Source organism: Pseudoliparis swirei, chromosome 2 (assembly GCF_029220125.1).
Source record: "Pseudoliparis swirei isolate HS2019 ecotype Mariana Trench chromosome 2, NWPU_hadal_v1, whole genome shotgun sequence".
Classification (NCBI taxonomy): Eukaryota; Metazoa; Chordata; class Actinopteri; order Perciformes; family Liparidae; genus Pseudoliparis; species Pseudoliparis swirei.
This window is the reverse complement of record NC_079389.1, coordinates 450,120-474,365: the sequence shown is the minus strand read 5'-3', so window position 1 is coordinate 474,365 and position 24,246 is coordinate 450,120. Positions and strand designations below refer to the sequence as shown.

The 24,246-nt window shown below is 45.0% G+C and overlaps 2 protein-coding genes across 5 annotated transcripts in view; one reads left to right on the top strand and one right to left on the bottom strand.

Annotated features, from left to right (window-relative positions):
- The window catches only part of pde9aa (phosphodiesterase 9aa), a 52,082-nt gene extending 42,124 nt beyond the window's left edge, over positions 1-9,958 (top strand). For all 3 annotated transcript variants that reach the window (XM_056422586.1, XM_056422576.1, XM_056422568.1), the window contains 10 exons: positions 855-941; positions 1,038-1,142; positions 2,465-2,547; positions 2,703-2,859; positions 3,886-3,999; positions 5,361-5,465; positions 6,232-6,360; positions 6,769-6,864; positions 6,954-7,018; positions 9,610-9,958. In XM_056422586.1, coding sequence (XP_056278561.1) covers positions 855-941; positions 1,038-1,142; positions 2,465-2,547; positions 2,703-2,859; positions 3,886-3,999; positions 5,361-5,465; positions 6,232-6,360; positions 6,769-6,864; positions 6,954-7,004 — 927 coding nt within the window. In that variant the 3' untranslated portion in view covers positions 7,005-7,018; positions 9,610-9,958. The remainder of the gene's footprint in view (positions 1-854; positions 942-1,037; positions 1,143-2,464; positions 2,548-2,702; positions 2,860-3,885; positions 4,000-5,360; positions 5,466-6,231; positions 6,361-6,768; positions 6,865-6,953; positions 7,019-9,609) is intronic.
- A 2,296-nt stretch (positions 9,959-12,254) lies between these two features.
- wdr4 (WD repeat domain 4) lies at positions 12,255-24,003 on the bottom strand. Of its 2 annotated transcripts, XM_056422620.1 has the most exons (11): positions 23,846-24,003; positions 23,387-23,452; positions 23,058-23,204; positions 22,539-22,695; positions 22,257-22,369; positions 22,057-22,117; positions 21,612-21,716; positions 20,353-20,414; positions 16,777-16,963; positions 13,940-14,009; positions 12,255-12,650 (listed from the first exon to the last, which is right to left on the bottom strand). In XM_056422620.1, the coding sequence occupies exons 1-11, from the start codon at positions 24,001-24,003 to the stop codon at positions 12,457-12,459; spliced, it is 1,320 nt and encodes a 439-aa protein (XP_056278595.1). In that variant the 3' UTR covers positions 12,255-12,456. The 2 variants fall into 2 exon arrangements, with proteins under 2 accessions (XP_056278595.1, XP_056278605.1); XM_056422630.1 differs by lacking the exons at positions 23,387-23,452; positions 23,846-24,003 and adding an exon at positions 23,287-23,347.
- Between the last annotated feature and the right edge of the window lie 243 nt (positions 24,004-24,246).

The window sequence follows — 24,246 nt, the reverse complement described above, 5'->3', positions numbered from 1 at the left end:
GGGTCTCCTACCAATTGAGCGTGACGGGAAGACCTTCAAAGGGAGGCGCTCCACATGAGCTGCCTATCTGTCTGTGCTGCTGACCCCCTCTGTGACTGACCTGGACACACAGGCTCTGTCTGTGCTGCTGACCCCCTCTGTGACTGACCTGGACACACAGGCTCTGTCTGTGCTGCTGACCCCCTCTGTGACTGACCTGGACACACAGGCTCTGTCTGTGCTGCTGACCCCCTCTGTGACTGACCTGGACACACAGGCTCTGCCTGTGCTGCTGACCCCCTCTGTGACTGACCTGGAGCGTTCCAGATGGCCAGAGTTGTTCTGAAGTTACTTGTGTATTGGAATCATCAGATGAATTTAAAATGATCATTGAGAAGTGCTTTGCTTGCTTTTCCTTCTTTTCCTTTCCTCACTTCCATCTCACTCCTCATGCACTCATGTGCTCAAGCTGAACAGTGAGTCAGAGTCAAGGTCACGTCACTGTGGCTCAGAGATGTGCGAGGGCGTCCTCCAATCAGAGGGCGCAACATGAAAAACCTCAAAATATCTTCATCTCTCAATGTAGACATATTAATGTATACAGACATATCAATGTAGACATATTAATGTATGCAGACATATCAATGTCGACATATTAATGTATGCAGACATATCAATGTAGACATATTAATGTATACCAGACATATCAATGTAGACATATCAATGTAGACATTAATGCATACAGACATATCAATGTATGCATTGATATGTCTGTATACATTAATATGTCTGAATGCATAATTATGTCTACATTGATATGCATACAGACATATATCAATACCGGCGTATCAATGATGCGTTCCTTTGTTCTGCAGATGCTGAGCTGTCTGGAACACATGTACCATGACCTGGGCTTGGTCACAGAGTTCAACATCAACCCCATCACACTCAAGAGATGGCTGGTGAGACCTGGACCCAGTACCATGCCTCCACTGGGCCGACCAGAACAATGTCTCCAAATACTTTACCTCTCTCTCTCTCTCTCTCCCTCTGTGTAGCTCTGTATTCATGACAACTATAAGAATATCCCCTTCCATAACTTCCGCCACTGTTTCTGCGTGACCCAGATGATGTACAGCATGATCTGCCTCTGCAGCCTGCAGGTGAGAAGTCTCTTACTCACTTGACTCGATGACCTTTGACCTCATACAATCTGGGAAGAATAACATGACATGTGCGTGACCACCAGACGGGCCTATTGTGTTCCAGCCCATACGCTGGTCCTAGTTATGTAAAAGTCATTGAAAGGTAAACATGTGTTTATCATAATGAAGTAAAGAAAAGAATACGGTGGTAAAGAGAGTCAGTCAGTAACATCGGTGATGTCATCGTTAAAGAGTGTGCATGGTGAAGTGATGTCAGCAAACACAAAGAAAAGACCAAACCAAGGTATAAAGAGACCAGTGTGATTCTGGAGTCCAGGACCAGGTGCTCTGCCTCCAGTACTCCACCACACCCACGTTCCCGTGACACCTTCAGGGACACGGGCCGTCGCAGTACTCATCGTGGCGTTGAGTTGTTTGAAGTGTGTCATGACAAAGTTATACCGAACCACGAAAGGAAGAGTTCGACATTTTGGAAAATCCACTTATTCACTTTCTTGCCAAAAGTTGGATAAGAAGATCCATCAATACCAACGGGTTAGCAACGCTTAGCTTAGCATAAAGCTGGGATACCTCCATACAACCACAATGGGGATAAGCGTTAGTATTCTTTTAGCAGCTCTACCTTAACTACCCTTAATCGCAATGGGCAGCTGTAGAAACAACAATAAATAACCCATAATTCATCCTGTAGGATTCTAATATATTTAAATAGAAATAAAACACCAGCCCAGGTCTGTGTGTGTGTCATCACTTTTTATTAGGATACTCAAACACTGTCCTCTTTGGTCAATAAATGGGATGTAATAAGATCCCTTTATTGAATTTAAACTAGATATTGGGTTATGTACGGGGGCAATACATTTAGGAAAAGGTATTTCCTGCTGGGCCAAGACTTCAATAATATTGTGATATTGAATGTGTACGGAGGCTTCGAGACCAGATCACAATCATGTGGGCTCTCATTGCATCTCTGAACTTAATGTTTGTATTCCAGGGCCAAACAAAGACGTCAGGGGGTCGGGAAAGAATGAGAGGATGAGAGGATGAGAGGATGAGGGGTGTGAGGAAGAGGAGATGCAATTGTGAATTAAATAAATAAATAATTATTCTCAAATTCTCCTTCTGTGGTTAGAGATATTTACTGGAGGGTTACTCACCACACGCCTAGGGATGCGCTAACAAGGTCACACTCATCACGCATCATGGTGTGACATGGGATCACACACACACACACACACACACACACACATTAGCACAAACACACACACACACACGGACCCGATCTTTGGGTTCAGGACTTCTGTGTGTTCCTTCTTCAGGAGAAGTTCACGCAGGTCGACGTAATGATTCTCATGACAGCTGCTGTGTGTCACGACCTCGATCACCCCGGATTCAACAACACGTAAGACACACACACACACACCACGTCAGACCAGGTGGCTCTCTCTCTGCCATCCCTTCTTACTCTTTGTTCCTGCTTTCTTTGCATCTTTCTTGTTCTCCTCTCTCTCTCTCTCTCCCTCTCCCCCCCCCCTCCCCTCCCCCTCTCTCTCCCAGGTACCAGGTCAACGCCAGGACCGACCTGGCCGTCCGCTACAACGACATCTCCCCCCTGGAGAACCACCACTGTGCCGTAGCCTTCCAGATCTTCTCTCAGCCCGACTGCAACATCTTCTCCACCTTTGACCCCGAGGCCTTCAAACAGATACGACAGGTGTGTGTGTGTGTGTTTTTGTTTGTGTTTGCGTGTGTGTGTGTGTGTGTGTATATGTTACTGCTGATGTGGAGGTGGAACCTTAGCCCCTCCCATCAGGATATGAATGGGTGTGAATGGGTGAATGACGTCATGTCACTTCATGTGTGTGGTGTGTGTATATACACTACCATTCAAAAGTTTGGGGTCACTTAGAAATGTCTTTATTTTTCAAAGAAAAGCACTGTTTTTTCAATTAAGATAACATTAATCAAAAATACACTCTATACATTGTTAATGTGGTAAATGACTATTCTAGGTGGAAACGTCTGGTTTCTAATGAAATATCTCCATAGGTGTATAGAGGCCCATTTCCATCAACTATCACTCCAGTGTTCTAATGGTACATTGTGTTTGCTAATCGCCTTAGAAGACTAATGGATGATTAGAAAACCCTTGTGCAATTATGTTAGCACAGCTGAAAACAGTTATGCTGGTGATATAAGCTAGACAACTGGCCTTCCTTTGAGCTTGAAGTTTGAAGAACAAAATTAATACTTCAAATATTAATCATTATTTCTAACCTTGTCAATGTCTTAACTATATTTTCTATTCAATTTTCAATTCATTTGATAAATAAAAGTGAGTTTTCATGGAAGACATGAAATTGTCTGGATGACCCCAAACTTTTGAACGGTAGTGTATATATATACATACATATATGTATATATAAGCAGCTCCTGACTGTCTGTCTACTATTTGCTTCTATTATTATTACTTGGCCAATTACAAAATACAAAACTGTGACCTTAATGAGGATTGTTAGTTTATGTGGTGTTTATCAGAATGATTAAGCTCCCAAATATTAACATCAGTATTGGCCCCCAGTGTTAGGTATGAGAATGTTCAGTCATCACGAATGTATATAACAAATATGTAATATAGATACATATGATGCTGTCAGACAGCGTGGAGTGAATGAGTTGATGACATCAACCGAAATGCCACCTGGTCTGACGTGTGTGTGTGTGTGTGTGCTGTCCTCAGGGGGCCATCAACCTGATCCTGGCCACGGACATGGCCCGACACGGTGAGATCCTGGACTCCTTCAAACAGAAAGTCGACAAGTTTGACTACGCAGACGAGGAGCACGCCACCTGTGTAAGAACACACCCACACACACGCCTGAGATTCTGTTGCTCTGGACCAACACAGAACAATCCTCTTGGTTCCGTTTCATCTCATTTTTTCGAAAGTAGGTATCAGTTAGACGTTTACAGATGTCTTTCAGACCATTGACATGTGCCGATTTTTAGATGATGCTCTTTTGAGTTGAACATATTTATAGCAAGAAGTGTAAAACATAGAATAAACAACAAAGAGACAGAAAGAAGAAATAAATAAGACAATCTGTTTATTTTCACGTTCATTTGATTTTTTCAAATTGAACGGAGGAGATTTATGACAGGAAACTCCTTCAGTGGACAGTTTTTGGGGATCCGGACCAAACGAATGTGTCCTGATTCGGTCTGTTTGTCCTTTATAAAGTAGAAAGAGTTGGAGAAGAGGCTGTGTGAGTGTGTGAGGTTTAATGTTATTACTTTAAAAGAAATAGCATCTTTCACGAGTGCTGAGTCCAAACAATCGACATTTACAGCCTTCAGTGATTTCAGAACAGCACACTCTTGCTTTGCCTCTTTTTTATATCACCTCTTGCTTTCCATGAGCTTCGGCCATCTTTGTGTTGCCTTCAATGTCCTGAACGAGCCCTCAGGGCGGTTCTCGGTCCTCTCCTGTTGGGCTGAGGACAGACTGGCTCACTGGCGCCCCCCCAGGTACGAGTGGTATTACAGGACGGTTCGCTCCTTAAGAAGAATCTGCAGCACAATATAAACATAAGATCACTCTTCACATTCTGCTGATGCTGTCGGTTCATTTTCTTTGGGTTTTAACCACATTACGGGCAGATATTACACATGGCACCATTTATGTGGGTTTTGCTAATAACATATTTATACTCTTACGCAAGTAAAACGATGAATGCAGGACACAACGTGGTATCATTACTGCCATGTGACTCAGGAGTCGCATCACTGTACAAGTTTAGCATCATTACAGATTGTCAAATTAATCTTGTAGGAAGGATATTAAAATGTATTACATTTATTTTGTATAGCCCAACATCACAAATAAAAAACTCCCCTCAGAGGGCTTTACAGTCTGTACACATACGACATCCCTGACCTTTGACCTCACATCAGATCAGGAAAAACTCCTAAAAAAAGACCTTTAAGGTGAGAAAAAGAGAAGAACCCTTCAGGAGAGCAGAAGCAACAGATGTCATGTGTACAGAATGAATAATACATTCAATGAATAGTAAGAAGATGAAAAGGTTACAACTACCAAGAATAACAGCAGATATAGTGGAATAAAAATGATAATAAAAGCAGCAAAGTTAATAGCAATATGAATGACTGTAATACGACAGTACCATGGTGACCTCTGACCCCTGTGCTCTGCAGCTGAAGATGGTGCTCATCAAGTGCTGCGACATCTCCAACGAGGTGCGGCCCATGGAGGTGGCCGAGCCCTGGGTGGACTGCCTGCTGGAGGAGTACTTCATGCAGGTAGTTTTTGTCAGACACCATCATCATGTCAGCAATGATGAGACTAACTTTTAAAAAATGTGATAAAAGATCAAAGAATAAAAATAGAAAAGGGAAACCGGGTAAATGGGGAAAGGGATTTATTCCCTTTATTTTCAAGCCATGAACTTCCCCTAAAAGCTGTCTATGAATGAGCGAACAATACATGCTCGCTCCTTGTTACGCCCGGCCTAGGGATGCCAGAGCGTAGCACCAGGTCGGTCTCCCCACCTCCCAAATTAGGACCAATGCTGCGGAGTCAGGAACAAGGATGTTTATGTTTGGTTCGGGTGTCCACAATTCTTCAGGGTGAGCCTGGCCCAAAACAACAAACAAAACAATCTAAGCAAGTCAGCTACCTTCCCGAGACCATAACCGAAACAAACAAAACTACAAATCACTTACCTAACTCCCTACTGAAAAACAAGAGAAAACAGTATCAAACAAAAAGGGCTTCTCACCCCTACCGACACCCGTTATACTCCCCCCACCCACAATTAGAGCTGTGCAGCATGGCCTGGTTGGAAGCTGGAGAGAGAGAGAGACAGCCCCCACAGGTTCCCTCTTATGTGCTCCGTCCAATCACCTGTAAGGGGAAGAGAAAAGCAAAACAGCATAGCACCCCCCTCAGGCAGGGAGGTGAACAACAGTAAGGGGAGGATTTACTCTCAGCCATAACACTCCTCTTCTTGAGGAGTGTGTTGATGGTGATTGTGTGTGTGTGTGTGTGTGTGTGTGTGTGTCTCAGAGCGACAGGGAGAAGACTGAAGGGCTTCCCGTGGCTCCGTTCATGGACAGAGAGAAGGTCACCAAGCCGACCGCTCAGATCGGCTTCATCAAGTTCGTCCTCATCCCGATGTTTGAGGCTGTGATGAAGGTGAATGTGCACAACACCCACCATCGTGATACGGTTTGGCTTTGGGTGACATTGTGCATCCCCAAAGCCGTTGGCAGTGAAAGCAGGTGAAGTGGGGCTGACTGCCTGTTGCCACACTCTACATCAATTCAGTTTATTTTGTGTAGCCCGATATCACAAATCACAAACTCCCCTCAGAGGGCTTTACAATCTGTACACATAAGACATCCCTGACCTTTGACCTCACAGCGGATCAGGAACAGCTCCCAAAAAGTAGAAAAAATCATTTCAGGGGGAAAAAGGTCAGAACCCTTCAGGACAGCACCAGAGGAGGATCCCTCTAAACACACTGCTGCTTATGTGACCGTCACAGTTCTATGACGCAACGTAATGAGGTGCATGTGTGTGTGTGTGTGTGTGTGTGTGTAGCTGTTCCCACAGATCGAGGAGGCGATGGTGCAGCCGCTCAGAGAGTCAAGAAACCGATACGAAGAACTCAAACAGATCGACGACGCCATGAACGAGGTGGGAGGAGCTCTATGAGTGTGTGTGTGTGTGCAGTCACGTTGCGCTCGCTGCACATCGTCACTGACGACACGTAATGTTGCCTTCAGGTGCAGAAGAAGAAAAACGAGACCTTGACCATGGGAGCGAAGAAGAAGTAAAGATGTTTTGAAAGGTAGGAAAGAAGCGAGCAGTGTTTAGTGTCAGTGTGTGTCCAGGTGTCCGGGGGCGACTGGTTAGCAGGTCTGTCTTTCAGTGGGGTAATTTTGGGTAATATGGGACTACATTCTCTCAAGTGATGTAATATGGTAATATAAGCCCTCTAGTGGGGTAACATGTTACTATAAGCCCTCTAGTGGGGTAACATGGTACTACAAGCCCTCGAGTGGAGTAACATGGTACTACAAGCTCTCTAGTGGGGTAACATGGTACTACAAGCCCTCTAGTGGAGTAACATGGTACTACAAGCCATCGAGTGGAGTAACATGGTACTACAAGCCCTCGAGTGGAGTAACATGGTACTACAAGCTCTCTAGTGGGGTAACATGGTACTACAAGCTCTCTAGTGGGGTAACATGGTACTACAAGCTCTCTAGTGGGGTAACATGGTACTACAAGCTCTCTAGTGGAGTAACATGGTACTACAAGCCCTCGAGTGGAGTAACATGGTACTACAAGCCCTCGAGTGGAGTAACATGGTACTACAAGCTCTCTAGTGGGGTAAGAATAAGAATAAGAATATACACTTTTATTAATCCCTAAGGGGAAATTAGTTCTCTGCATTTAACCCATCCTTAGTTATTAAGGAGCAGTGGGCTGCGGTGAAGCGCCCGGGAAGCAACTGGGGGTTCAGTGCCTTGCTCAAGGACACTTCGACTTGCAACTAATGGGGAGAGCGGGGATCGAACCCACAACCCTGCGGTTGCAGGACGGCCCTCTTACCCCACTGAGCTAAAGCCGCCCACATGGTACTACAAGCTCTCTAGTGGGGTAACATGGTACTACAAGCTCTCTAGTGGGGTAACATGGTACTACAAGCTCTCTAGTGGGGTAACATGTTACTACAAGCTCTCTAGTGGAGTAATATGGTACTACAAGCTCTCTAGTGGGGTAACATGTTACTACAAGCTCTCTAGTGGGGTAACATGGTACTACAAGCTCTCTAGTGGGGTAACATGTTACTACAAGCTCTCTAGTGGAGTAATATGGTACTACAAGCTCTCTAGTGGGGTAACATGTTACTACAAGCTCTCTAGTGGGGTAACATGGTACTACAAGCTCTCTAGTGGAGTAATATGGTACTACAAGCTCTCTAGTGGGGTAACATGTTACTACAAGCTCTCTAGTGGAGTAACATGGTACTACAAGCTCTCTAGTGGAGTTATATGGTACTACAAGCTCTCTAGTGGAGTAACATGGTACTACAATCTCTCTAGTGGGGTAACATGGTACTACAAGCTCTCTAGTGGGGTAACATGTTACTACAAGCTCTCTAGTGGGGTAACATGTTACTACAAGCTCTCTAGTGGAGTAATATGGTACTACAAGCTCTCTAGTGGGGTAACATGTTACTACAAGCTCTCTAGTGGGGTAACATGGTACTACAAGCTCTCTAGTGGGGTAACATGTTACTACAAGCTCTCTAGTGGGGTAATATGGTACTACAAGCCCTCTAGTGGGGTAATATAGTACTACAAGCTCTCTAGTGGGGTAACATGGTACTACAAGCTCTCTAGTGGAGTAACATGGTACTACAAGCTCTCTAGTGGGGTAACATGGTACTACAAGCCCTCTAGTGGAGTAACATGTTACTATAAGCTCTCTAGTGGGGTAACATGGTACTATAAGGCCTCTAGTGGAGTAACATGGTACTACAAGCTCTAGTGGAGTAACATGGTACTATAAGCCCTCTAGTGGGGTAACATGGTACTATAAGCCCTCTAGTGGGGTAACATGGTACTATAAGCTCTCTAGTGGGGTAACATGGTACTATAAGCCCTCTAGTGGGGTAACATGGTCCTACAAGCCCTCTAGTGGAGTAACATGGTACTATAAGCCCTCTAGTGGGGTAACATGGTACTATAAGCCCTCTAGTGGAGTAACATGTTACTATAAGCCCTCTAGTGGGGTAACATGGTACTATAAGCCCTCTAGTGGGGTAACATGGTACTACAAGCCCTCTAGTGGAGTAACATGGTACTATAAGCCCTCTAGTGGGGTAACATGGTACTATAAGCCCTCTAGTGGGGTAACATGGTACTATAAGCCCTCTAGTGGGGTAACATGGTACTATAAGCCCTTTAGTGGGGTAACATGGTTCTATAAGCCCTCTAGTGGGGTAACATGGTACTACAAGCTCTAGTGGAGTAACATGTTACTACAAGCCCTCGAGTGTAGTAAAATGGTACTATAAGCCCTCTAGTGGGGTAACATGGTTCTATAAGCCCTCTAGTGGGGTAATATGGTACTTTAAGATTCTTAAGATATGATGGTGCGTCGTAGAGCGTAGACCCAGCTACTCATCAACTTGGGCTAGCTGGGGATCGATTTGCCAATCCTCTGTATAAAGGCGACCAGGGTCAGAGGTTAGGAGGTCTGTCTTTCAATCAGGGGGTTGGAGGTTCAATCCCCGCCCTTCAAGACACTTAACCCTGAGTTGCTCTCCGTAGACACGGTGTATGAATGTAACATGTAAAGTGTCTTTGTTTACCTTAAAAAGCGCTGTACAAATTAAATATATTGTTATTATTGTACCATCTGTTGCAGCATCAGTAGAGCACCAGAGTGGAGCACTGAGACATAAAATGAACTGGAGTTGTCGTTTCCATCCCTCACTTCTTCTTCTGGCGGAGGACCAGCATGTGATCTCCGGTCCCCCACAGACGTGTCATGAAGTGGACGTGAGACGGCGTTACAAACTACTGATGGACTGGCGGACCAGACGGACAATCCAAAGCCTCTTTCAGGACATGGCAACTGAACTTCAGTGAACAATATTTAGATACAGATCTCGCATTGTTTTTTATTTAAAAAGGGTTGTTTTTTTTAACAAATTGTACAGATTTCTAGTGACCTTTGTTCTTTACTACAAAAAATAAAAGGATTACTTTCATTACAAAAATCTTGTCTGGACAGTTAATATCTGCTTCATGTATTATCTGCTACAGTTATCCAAACCTGTTTATACTCTCTTACATACACTGTATGAATAATGGTCTGCTAATTATGGCCCATTCATAAGACTGGGAGTCAGCACCGGACCGAGAGCTCTAGACTTTGGACCTTTTGGTGATTTGATAAATGCACATTTGTTCAGAAATATGCAAGAGCGGGCTTCCAGGAAGTGTTTTAACACTGGACACGCCCCCTCATTGTTCATCAGTTGTTTGATTGGACATGCCCCCTCATTGTTCATCAGTTGTTTGATTGGACACGCCCCCTCATTGTACATCAGTTATTTGATTGGGCATGCCCCCTCATTGTTCATCAGTCATTTGATTGGACACGCCCCCTCATTTTTCATCAGTCATTTGATTGGACACGCCCCCTCATTGTTCATCAGTCATTTGATTGGACACGCCCCCTCATTGTTCATCAGTTATTTGATTGGACACGTCACCTCAATGTACATCAGTTGTTTGATTGGACATGCCCCCTCATTGTACATCAGTTGTTTGATTGGACACGCCCCCTCATTATTCACCATTTATTTGATTAGACACCCCCCCTCATTGTTCACCATGTATTTGATTGGACACGCCCCCACATTGTTCACCATTTATTTGGTTGGACACACCCCCTCATTGTTCATCAGTTATTTGATTGGACATGCCCCCTCATTGTTCACCATGTATTTGATTGGACATGCCCCCTCATTGTTCACCATGTATTTGATTGGACACGCCCCCTCATTGTTCACCATTTATTTGATTGGACACCCCTCCTTTGTTCACCATTTATTTGATTGGACACGCCCCCTCATTGTTCACCATTTATTTGATTGGACACGCCCCCTCATTGTACATCAGTTATTTGATTGGACACACCCCCTCATTGTTCATCAGTCATTTGATTGGACACCCCCCCTCATTGTTCACCATTTATTTGATTGGACACCCCCCCTCATTGTTCACCATTTATTTGGTTGGACACGCCCCCTCATTGTACATCAGTCATTTGATTGGACACCCCCCCATTGTTCATCAGTTATTTGATTGGACACCCCCCCCTCATTGTACATCAGTCATTTGATTGGACACCCCCCCTCATTGTTCATCAGTCATTTGATTGGACACCCCTCCTCATTGTTCATCAGTTATTTGATTGGACCCCCTCATTGTTCATCAGTTATTTGATTGGACACCACCCCCTCATTGTACATCAGTCATTTGATTGGACACCCCCCCTCATTGTTCATCAGTTATTTGATTGGACACCCCCCCCCCCCCTCATTGTTCATCAGTCATTTGATTGGACTGATCTCTGGAGTTTCCAACCAGTGAAGACGAATCACAGATCAAACTCAAGTTATATATTACATTTGTTTTCTGATTCGCCATCTGGTGACAAGGTGTTTATTGTAGGTCTGAACAGAAAGACCACAAACAACTTTCTTTAATAACTTGTATAAAAGTCAGAGCGCTGGAGAGAAAACATCTAACTGTGTTTTTATTAGTATAAGTATTAGTTTAACACTATTAAATCCACTAAAAACATGATACGATCATTTTATTATTATATTGATCATTATATCAATATCTTAGGTCCTTTTTTATTAGAATGTTCACTAAAAACTGTCCAGACCAGAACTAAGTCTGTTCCACTGATCAGCTGAGATCAGTTTCTTAATCAGAAGGTTCAAACCTGGAGAAACATATTTAATATCTATGTTTGGGTTTCAGAGGGTTTAAAACTTCTCAATGTTAAATGTGAATGCATCCCATGGCCTCTTATTCTCTTTGTTACCAATTGTATTCCTCATCTTCTTTGTCACCGTTTCTTCATTGGTCAGAGCTGTCATGTGACATACCTCCCAGGGCAAAGCATTGTGGGTCAGCAGAGCCAGACGCAGAGCCGATGCAGTCAGACATCCTGGTATGTTGGCACACTGCACACTAGACAGTCTGATAGGAGGAGCACTGGAACGCCACAGAGACATGCATCAGGAGCACCTCAACATCCGCTTGAGGAAACACTGCTCCTGTCTCCTCGTCTACTTCCTGTGCTGCCTCCCTCTGACTGGACGCTGGTCACACAACACTGTGGCCAATCAGAGACGGTCTTCAATTTCATAAACGCTGTATCAATTCTATGCATGAGAGAAACATGACACACAGTGTGATGCAATGCACAGGAAGTAACAGGTTGAGCGTGAGGAGAGGCCGTGATATTATGTGTCAGGAACAGAAGGCCTCGCTGCAACATTTATTTTGCATAAATCAGCTAAGAATGTAAAACAAACATAAATCTCTCCCCCAGAGGCCATGTGGTGCAGCACATGCTCCCTGGGGGCTTCATCAACGCAACTTAAACACGATCATCAACTTAAACACGATCATCAATTTAAACACGATCCTCAAACAGGAAGTGACAGTTGTCTCTCAAAGAGTCCGTTCAGGCGGAGGACTGAATTCCAGCTCCTGCCACCTCCTCCTTCTTGGCCTTCTTGCTGCCGCTTGCTTTGCGTGCCTTCGCCCTCTTCAGCTGCTGCTCCTCCAGCCGCTGCTGCTTCTTCTGCAGGTACGACGTCACGTTGTCGAAGCTCACCTTGAACAGGTGCTCGAAGCGGCTGTCGGTCCCCCTGGAGGCTGTGGAGCAGAGAGCAGAGAGTAAAAACGGAGGCCTCCTGAGTCTCACTGAACGAGCTTCTAAGTCCATTACACAGTGTCATGGACGGCCTTTTGTTTTTAACCCGGCTCTAGTGACCTCTCGTGAGGCTGGGGTCGGGCCCAGCACCGAGCCAGAAGGCTTTGCCTCGGCCCTCAGTCCCACTGTGAAGAATCTTGGACTCATCCTTGATCAGGAGATTTCCTTCACATGGTAAAAGGACCAGAACTCAGAGTCTTCTGACCACTCAAAGCACTTTAACACCACATGACATCATTCACACCCTGATGGGAGGAGCTACGGTTCCACCTGCACATCAGCACTAACTAACATTCACACACCGTAGAACTGCTACGGGCGACATTTGAGGTCAAGTGTCTTGCCCAAGGACACATGGACACATTTGAGCAGAGGATCGAACCCCCGATCCTCTGATTAAAGGACGACCTGCTCACACTGAACCACAGTCGCTCATTTAAATCAAAGGACATGCCTTTTTAACCTCCATAAATACAAATCAGGCCCATGCTGGCCCCATAGAAGCCCCACAGTAGGGCTGGCCCCACCCACAGTGTCACACACAGCAGGGCTGGATCCGCCCACAGTGTCACACACAGTAGGGCTGGCCCCACCCACAGTGTAGTAGGGCTGGCCCCACCCACAGTGTCACACACAGCAGGGCTGGCTCCGCCCACAGTGTCACACACAGTAGGTCTGGCCCCACCCACAGTGTCACACACAGCAGGGCTGGCTCCGCCCACAGTGTCACACACAGCAGGGCTGGCCCCACCCACAGTGTCACACACAGCAGGGCTGGCTCCGCCCACAGTGTCACACACAGTAGGGCTGGCCCCACCCACAGTGTCACACACAGCAGGGCTGGCTCCGCCCACAGTGTCACACACAGCAGGGCTGGCCCCGCCCACAGTGTCACACACAGCAGGGCTGGCTCCGCCCACAGTGTCACACACACAGTAGGGCTGGCCCCACCCACAGTGTCACACACAGCAGGGCTGGCCCCGCCCACAGTGTCAATTAAGCCCATTTAATTTATAGATGTGATTTATGGGGGAGGCGGTTAGTGAAGTCACGTGACACTGCGGCTATATCAGTCTAGAGAATGCAAGGATAAAAGCGGTAGGACATAGGAGACAAGAGGCTAAAAGGCCACATGTAAGTATGTAGGGTTGTGTGTGTGTCTGTGTGTGTATATGTGTCTCCATCTGTGTGTGGGGTGCGTGTGTGTGGGTGTGTGTGTGCGATGACTCACCCTCAAGTGTCTCTGAGTGTGGCTTGAAGGCTTCAGTCACTCTATTCACTTCAGGGCTCCCAGCGTCACACTAGGGAGCAAGAGAGTGAGAGAGCGAGGCAGAAGTCTGAGGACATGGTGGACACTAGAGATGGAGAGTGTGTCCACTGCAGAATGAACACATCACACAGAAGCAGCTCTCTTTAAAATGGCCTTTTAACAACAGGAGATTTCCAGGGGGGGGGGGGGGGGTCCACCTCATGGTATAGCTACCAACCATGTCCTGCAGTGTCATACGTTCTACTACAGGGAAGTCAGCCTGTATTTACACTGAGGAACAAGATCGGACTTTACATCATAGAAATATATTACCGTGTTAGATATTAGAGTGAGAATCATAATTAAACTAAAATGCAATTCAGAATTTGTATCAGAATTTAAGATATAGACAAATTCAAATTCAAACTGTGTGACTGTCACATTAGTCATTGACTTTCTAACTGAGCTGTAATACTCTGTACTGGCCAGATGTGCACAACAGGGGGTTGAGTCGAGCGCGAGCTCCTCAGCCGACCAATCAGAGCGACCGTTGCCGTTTTTGGGTTAAGAGTTCTTTAATTTTACAATGTGAAGCAAAGGGTGAACAAAAGGTTCCAACAAATTAATCCTGTAATTTAATCATAAGGCGTTAACGTGTTATTTTTCACAGCACTAATATATGTATATATATATGTACACTACCGTTCAAAAGTTTGGGATCACCCAGACAATTTCGTGTTTTCCATGAAAACTCACACTTTTATTTATCAAATGAGTTGCAAAATGTATAGAAAATATAGTCAAGACATTGACAAGGTTAGAAATAATGATTTGTATTTTAAGTATTAATTTTTTTCTTCAAACTTTGCTTACGTCAAAGAATGCTCCTTTTTCAGCAATTACAGCATTGCAAACCTTTGGCATTCTAGCTGTTAATTTGTTGAGGTAATCTGTTGAAATGTCACCCCACGCTTCCTGAAGCACCTCCACAAGTTGGATTGGCTTGATGGGCACTTCTTGCAGACCATACGGTCAAGCTGCTCCCACAACAGCTCAATGGGGTTGAGATCTGGTGACTGTGCTGGCCACTCCATTACAGACAGCTTACCAGCTGCCTGCTTCTTCCCTAAATAGTTCTTGCACAATTTGGAGGTGTGCTTTGGGTCATTGTCCTGTTGGAGGAGGACATTGGCTCCAATCAAGCGCTGCCCACAGGGTATGGCATGGCGTTGCAAAATGGAGTGATAGCCTTCCTTATTTAAAATCCCTTTTACCTGGTACAAATCTCCCACTTTACCAGCACCAAAGCAGCCCCAGACCATCACATTACCTCAACCATGCTTGACAGATGGTGTCAGGCACTCTTCCAGCATCTTTTCACCTGTTCTGCGTCTCACAAATGTTCTTCTGTGTGATCCAAACACCTCAAACTTGGATTCATCTGTCCATAACACCTTTTTCCAATCTTCCTCTGTCCAATGCCTGTGTTCTTTGCCCATACCAATCTTTTCTTTTATTGGCCAGTCTCAGATATGGCTTTTCTTTGCCACTCTGCCTAGAAGGCCAGCATCCCGAGTCGCCTCCTCACTGTCGACGTTGACACTGGCGTTTATGGGTACCATTTAAAGAAGCTGCCAGTTGAGGACCTGTGAGGCGTCTATTTCTCAAACTGGAGACTCTAATGTACTTGTCTTCTTGCTGAGTTGTGCACCGGGGCCTCCCACTTCTCTTTCTGCTCTGGTTAGAGCCCGTTTGTGCTGTTCTCTGAAGGGAGTAGTACACACCGCTGTAGGAAATTTTCTGTTTCTTTGCAATTTCTCGCATGGAATAGCCTTCATTTCTAAGAACAAGAATAGACTGGCGAGTTTCACATGAAAGTTCTTTTTTTCTGGCCATTTTGAGAGTCTTATCGAACCCACAAATGTGATGCTCCAGATAATCAACTAGCTCAAAGGAAGGCCAGTTTTATAGCTTCTCTCATCAGCAAAACAGTTTTCAGCTGTGCTAACATAATTGCACAAGGGTTTTCAAGGGTTTTCTAATCATCCATTAGTCTTCTAAGGCAGGGGTTCCCAAACTTTTTAGACCACGCACCCCCTTCTACATCCCGACCGGGTTCACGTACCCCCAATCCCCCACACCGTAAACAAAAAACGCGACAGAATGCAAGAGTTGTTGACGACGGGGGGGGGGGGGGGGTGACTTTTTCTTTGCTCCGTCCCGATGCGCGCAGACCGGCGTCGGAGCTCTGCGGCGACCACAATCGACGTATTGAGCACCCCTGCATTCAAACATTAAATAGCCGAGAGGTTTTTTCAGCGTAAGAAATACGATGCGTGGCGGGAGTGTGTGAGTTAAGACCGAAATGACACTTGAGAGCCCTGAGAATGTTTAATATTAATTATTACACCATTAGACCACCATTACATTTTTCCTCTCGCGCACCACACTTTGGGAATCCCTGTTCTAAGGCGATTAGCAAACACAATGTACCATTAGTTGATGGAATGGGCCTCTATACACCTATGGAGATATTTCATTAGAAACCAGACGTTTCCACCTAGAATAGTCATTTACCACATTAACAATGTATAGAGTGTATTTCTGATTGATTTAATGTTATCTTCATTGAAAAAAACAATGCTTTTCTTTGAAAAATAAGGACATTTCTAAGTAATCCCAAACTTTTGAACGGTAGTGTATATATACACAAACACCATTATATTGCAAATGTAGCCAATATTTAGCTTTGAATGATATCAACAAATCTTTGGGTGTGTATGGAACAATGAGTCTCAATGTGTGACATCACACTGTACCTCCCAGGAGTCTCGTCTGAGTGTGTACATCTGAAGCGGAACATCACTGGAGTCCATCAGCACCCAGAGACGGCCCTCGGGGTCAAAGGTCATGTCCAGGGGGCAGTGGGGCAGGGAGAGCCTGCTGTGTGGGAGGAGCTTCTCCTCGCCCTCCTGGTGCAGCGTAAACAACTGAACGGTGGACACTCTGAGGACACACAGGACACAACAAAGTGTTTAACACACACAGGACACAACAAAGTGTTGAACACACTGAGGACACATCAAAGTGTTAAACATCAAAGTGTTGAACATCAAAGTGTTGAACATCAAAGTGTTGAACATCAAAGTGTTGGACATCACAGTGTTGGACATCAAAGTGTTAAACACACTGAGGACACATCAAAGTGTTGGACATCACAGTGTTGAACATCAAAGTGTTGAACATCAAAGTGTTGGACATCACAGTGTTGGACATCACAGTGTTGAACATCAAAGTGTTGGACATCACAGTGTTGGACAACACAGTGTTGAACATCAAAGTGTTGAACATCACAGTGTTGGACATCAGTGTTGAACATCACAGTGTTGAACATCAAAGTGTTGAACATCAAAGTGTTGGACTCTTCCATCACTGGTTTGAATGTATTCTCAACACTGAGGTGTCGGCTTCACTTTGCGCCTCTGACCTTCAGTGACCTTAAGTGTCATCTACACTGTACGACACAGCTCCACCGTGACCTTGTGCCTCCATACGTCCACAAATACATTGAAAGGGACACTTAAAGCTGTGTTGGGCCAACACAGCTTTAAGTGTCAAGAGAACAGCAGCTTCCTGTCCACAACGCTTGAATAACGTTTGGAACTTTAAGTGACTGAGAAACTTTAAACTGAGAGTGAAACATTTACAGTTTAATACCGCGACCTCCACATGACCTGAATAAGTCAAAGAGAACTTCACTAAAGTCTATTTCCATACAGTTATTCTTAGTTCTTGTGGTGCCACCGGGTCACATTACACGTTCACTCATTCCACGTCTACAAGGTTGTTACACGTTCTTTTCCCTTTTCTACAATCCCTCCGTTACGGAGGTGAAGAGTACTCCAGCACATTTGATGAAATACTGAGACTTCACGACTTTACTCCACGACATTTAAGAGGAGAATATTGTGTTTTGTGTTTTGCTACATCCATCTGCAGGGCTCCAGACTAACTTTTTTAACTAGGAGCACAGTGGCCCCTAACTTAAAATGTTAGGGGCGCAAGCAGAAAATTTAGGGCTACAGGGTTTTCCTGGGTCAAACTTTTGCATGCTGCTGCACCATCTATTCATGCAGTCGAGATATTGAGTGAGTGATCAGCAGCTGGCCGCTCTGCCATGATGCGCGCACACATCCGCGCACACGGGTAAGCACACCTCACTAGCACCCTCCCCGTGAAACAACTCTTCTCGGCTCGCCCAAATTTTCTCTATGCAGGAAAAACCCGCGCACAGTATAAATCGACTTGCAAAGTTTTCCCATCATTTCTACTGTATTTCTGATAAATAATTTGACAATATACAATCTTATGCCTTTTGCCTTCATGAACTGCAAAACATTCACAACAGAGAACTCTTCAGAAGTTACTGTATTGAGTTTAAACATATTTTAAGAAAAAACATACCTTGAGCATGTGCATGTTGCACTTCGATGTGGCCAATCAAAACATTTGTTGGTTTCTAGAGATGCACCGATCAGGTTTTTGGTGCCGATCACCGATCACTGAAATCAGTATCTGCCGATCACAGATAATACCGATCACGGTGTCGATTGAAGCATTCTATTTTTTGTGTAGCATTATTGCTATGAGGACTATGAGGAAATACATATATAAAGCAACTCAAACATTAAAGAAATTACAGATCTTAAAACATTTAGGACTTTTACTTTGAAAAATGTCCTAATTGATACATTACAATTGTTTAATTGCTATTGTAGGGGATTTCAGATATGTATGGAACACATCTGCATCATTCATTTCCTGGAACTCTTGGGGAAATCTATATACAGGACTTTTCTTAACATACACAAGTCTGACTAATTTTTATAAACTCTTCCTTGGTCCAGTAAAAATGTTCTAATCTTAGCATATGTTAAGCTAAATCTCAGAAACGATCTCTAAAGATACAAAATCAGTTCATTGTTTACTTTTATATGTTCGTGTATGATTTGTCGACATCTTATTTTCAAAAACGGATGTTGTTTCACGTGGTTCTTTACGCTAACTTTGCAAAACCGGATGTTGTCACTTAAATCCTTCCGCTAACTTTATCAAAACCCTCGCGCGCTCCCAATCGAATGTGTTTACCGTGAGCATCAGTCTCTAGGGGCAGACATGTGAGAGTCGGCTGAGTCGACCCAGAGATTCAACTCGGGGGACGGGGACGCCGCTCGGTGGTGAGGATCCCCTCGTGGACCTCTCACTCTGCGGCCCTCGCCGGTCGCATTGTCTCCGTTGCGGTGCGCCTCTTTTCACACATTAGCCCCCCCCACACACACACACACACACACAGGCTGCCTTCTTCTTCGGTTTTCGTCTCCTTTCTTCTTCTTCTGGAGTTAATGTCGGTTAGCAAACCAGTCATTCAGGCATTACCGCTAACTATAGTGGGCTGAAGTGTAGAACAAGTTTGTCAGCAACAAAAATATTGAATAACAAAAACAAAAAAAATCTGCTAATTTACTAGTCGCGCATGCGCGAGTTGATGAAAAATGTACTCGCACTGTGTCTAATTTTAGGCGCAAAATGCGACCATTTGGTCGCAGTCTGGAGCCCTGATCTGGCTCCTTTACTACTTAATACATTATTCTACTGTGTATGAACTTATTAATACTGATGTTGGGTTCTCACACGTTCTAGAGCAGCGGTGACTCGACATTTAAATGTCTGTAGCGCACATTTTACTCATTTTTGTTTTAGAAATCATGTAAATGCACGTCGGTAAATAAGTAGAGGTAGTAATAGTATTTTAAAAAACTAATAATAATAATAATAATAATAAACACATACAAAATAATATTCTCTAATAAATTAGAAAGTACACAAAAGTGATGGCCTAAGTGATAATAATAATAATCTTAGTAATAATGAGTTCACTAAAGAATAGGTAAATACAAAGTGGCGAGCAATGGAACATGAAATAAATCTTTTTCTGCTGCTGGATTGTATGTATTGGTTGATCCATATTCAGCCAGAAGAAGAAGTCTGTAAGTGTGTAAATGTTAACGAACCAGATGTTCAGCTCAACTATAAGTTCCCTGATTGAGTCAGTGGGAGAGGAAGAGTGTTCTCCTGCAGAGTTAATGTCCTACTTAATGAGTCACGTGTGTGTGTCGTGCTGTGAGATCCAATCAGCACTGACATTCACTTCGTGTCAATCACCGGCCTCCTGATGTTCTTCAATCCCAAATTGTAGAAATGCATGTGTGTGTGGCCAGAGCTCTGCCTCATAACTGGCACTGGACGAAACTCTGCGCACAAAGAATTCATTGCTGCTATAACTGAGCTTGTCGTCTACCTGCAGAGTCAAATGCCTCACAGGAAGTCACGCTCACCTTTCACACTGCACAGCCACGGAGCGAGCGCCAGGAGAGCTGGTGATGCGGCACACAGTTGCCTTGTGGGAAATAAAACAGAGCGGTGAGGTCATCTCAGGGACCGGACTGTTCCTTTAAACAAAATAGTGGAATAGATACTTACTGTCTTTAAACTGGTACTTTAAATAAGAGCACCGACGTGGCTCTGCCTGATTGAAGGTGTATTTATCCAGAAGAAACAAAAAGCTCTCTTTAGCAGCGGCAGGTCTCGGAGGCTCGAAAGCTTACGGACACTTTAAAGCTGCATTAATGCATCTTTTCATTTCCCCAATAGATTAAATGACTGTGTATAGTTTGAAAGGTGTTGCTCGTAGAAACAAAGCCCCATCAGAGCATCATCATCAGCCTGTTGCTGCTCTTTGCTGGAGTGTGAGGCTGCTTCTAAAGTAACACCCAAACTATAGAGTAGTGTGGAATGAAGTATTGTGTCCGTACAGCTGCACAATGCACATAAACATGTTAACTGACCCGGTGGTTTGCTCATGCTCATTCCACCATAGTGCAGAGAAGACAAGAAGTATGAACAGACCAAGTCATGTCAATCCTGTTCCCTCCCACACCAGCAGCTTGTGTTCAGATCACGAAAATACTTTTTCTAAATTAGAAGGTTGTTTGTGGTACTTTTGATATTCAGACCTACAAATGAGCACAGAAAACCAATCTAATAAGTAACTTGAGTTTAATCTGTGATCCGTAAATCATCCTAGAATCAAATAACTGATGAACAATGAGGGGGCATGTCCAATTAAATATCTGGTGAACACTGAGGGGACGTGTCCAATCAGATAACTGGTGAACACTGAGGGGGCGTGTCCAATCAGATAACTGGTGAACAATGAGGGGGCGTGTCCAATCAAATAACTGGTGAACACTGAGGGGGCGTGTCCAATCAGATAACTGGTGAACAATGAGGGGGCGTGTCCAATCAAATAACTGGTGAACACTAAGGGGGTTTGTCCAATCAAATAACTGATGATCAATGAGGGGGCGTGTCGAGCACTCCTCCTCCCTCCTCCCTCCTGCCTCCTGCCTCCTCCTCCCTCCTCCTCCGAGCAGATTAAGAGCTTTGGGCCGGCTGTCAATACGGCGGCGGAGAACGACGTCCGGTCCACGCGAGGAAACGACAATTAAGAGACTCGGGATGTGCCCATAGTGATGCAGTGACCACCTGTCCCTCCAACAGGTGGTGAGATATTAGTCACGAGGGCTGAGCTCACCTTGTGTGCGACGGCCTCGGAGCTCGGTGCATCCTGCAGCTCCTTGAGGTCGCAGCTCTGCAGCATCCGGCCGGACTCGTACTCCCACAGCTTCACGGTCCCGTCCTGGTGAACACACAGAACATCCCGTTGGCCTCGCTGCATCCTCCAAACCTTCACCTTCTGCCGCCACAGGTTCAATGTACAGGACATCTTTGCTCGATCAAATAAATAAAAACATACGTCTTGCCCAAGTGTGAGACCGTTTATGCGTAAGTGTTTAGAAAGTGAGCTTTTAGAGAAGCTGAGTGTGACTGTGAAGAAGTGAACATATAACTATAACTGCAGATGCTGATATAATGTAGCTGTTTCGTTGAAATAATCTAAACTTCTCTCAGTTCACCTCCTGCGTGCGTGTGTGCGTGTGTGTGTGTACATGTTAAGGTGACTTGAGATGCACACACACCCCCGATCCAGAGAGCAGCCAGTGTGGATGACCTGCAGGGACCAGCAGAGCACTGACAAACCTGGAAGGAAACAGAACAACAAATAAAGTATTCTCTCTCTTTCCCTTATAGTGCAAATGTAGCCAATATTTAGATGTGTATGGAACAATGAATCACAATGTGTGACATCACACTGTACTACACGCACGCGGTTCCTCACTGTTGGTGTCCCAGGCAGAAGGACTGGATGTTGTGCGGCGACCTGCGGTGGCTCACTCGGATCTTCTCGTCGCGGTCGGCTGTGATGAGGTACTTGTCGTCTGGCGACATGCTCTGACAGACAGCAGGGGGGGGGGGGGGGAAACCTGACTAAACAACGAGCAGCGCATGGAAAAGAACGTCCGGATAGCTTGTCGGCCCCAGTTCGTGACATCACAGTTATTTAAAATAAAAATATTTGACTCTTTTAGGAGCATTAAGATGTAAAAGGTTGTGTCCTTACTACGGCCAGCAGCATGGACAGGTGGCCCATCTTCAGCTCGCCCTCCCTGTGCGGCTCCACCACTGAGAAGGAGTACACGTCTCCCGACTTGTCCGTCGCCAGCAGCTCGTCCTCCGCCCGGCTGAACGTCAGGGCGGTGCATCTCCTCACCACCCACCTGTGGAACGCACACGGAGCAACCATGACCACACTGCGTCCTCCATGTGCAACGCTGTGGTGGACAAAGTTGGACCTTTTCAATTCAATTCAGTTTATTTTCTATAGCCCGATGTCACTATGTAACTAATTACAAACTCCCCTCAGAGCGCTTTACAGTTTGTACTCATACGACATCCCTGACCTTTGACGACACATCGGATCAGGAACAACTCCCAAAGAATAAAAAAAAAAAACCTCAGGAGAAAAAAAGGTGAGAACCCTTCAGGTGAGCAACAGAGGAGGATCCCTCACCAGAATGGACAGAACAATAGATGTCATGTGACCAGAAGGAATCATTACAGAGTTACAACTCTTCATTACCTGACACTGATACACCGCCATGACGGCTCACATTGGAACAGGACGAGTCTCTTGGAGTCATCGGTCAGCGCCACGAGCTTTCCAGATGAAGACACGGCGAAGGCGAGGGCTTTGTCACTTCCTGTTTCCTCTGAGGCTCCACCATCACTGATAACAGGGGAGACACGCGACAGCCGTTACAAGTCATATGTCTCTATTAATCTATGGATCTTATTCAACTAATACAAACCTAATAACTTTAAATCTATGACTTTTTCTTTGCATTTCTCTTCTCATTCCTATTTTTAGATCAGAAATGACATCATTACCTACAGTCATGTGCTTACTACCTGTTATCATCCTTCACACTCTTGGGCTTCTTCTCAGCTGTGCTGCAGTCAAACACAAACGTGTCTCTGCAATAAAAACACCCACATGTTAAGAGGGATTCAAACCTCACACAGGTAAACAACACACATGTGTAAGAGAGATTCAAACCTCACACACAGGTAAACAACACACACATGTTAAGAGGGATTCAAACCTCACACACAGGTAAACAACACACATGTTAAGAGGGATTCAAACTCAACACAGGTAAACAACACACGTGTAAGAGGGATTCTTACCTAACACACAGGTAAACAACACACACATGTAAGAGGGATTCAAACCTAACACACAGGTAAACAACACACATGTTAAGAGGGATTCAAACCTAACACACAGGTAAACAACACACATGTTAAAGAGGGATTCAAACTCAACACAGGTAAACAACACACACACGTGTTAAGAGGGATTCTTACCTGTCCTGTTTGCTGTGAGTTGCAACGAGTTTCTTGTCACTGATCAAAATAAACCACTCTCCACAGAAACCAACGGTAGCCATGGTTGTGTGAGTGTTCGTGTCATGCGACGGGAGCACATGCGGAGCGGGTATTTCGTCGCGCGCGAATCGCGTCATAGACTACCCAACGTCACGCCCCTTCGAAAAAGTACAGAACGTACACAAGAGATGCGCGAGAGCCGTCAGCGCGCGCGTCGAACGGGTTTCTTATGTAACACGCGGAGCTCTGCAGGGGAAAAGCACTTATATTGTACACGCAGTCCGCCGCGTCGCTCTGTCCACACCACCCCTCACCTGTAGAAGAGTATTAGAGAACAGCAGCGTTGTCGAGTATTGACCCCGTCGCGTAGAAGAAAGAGA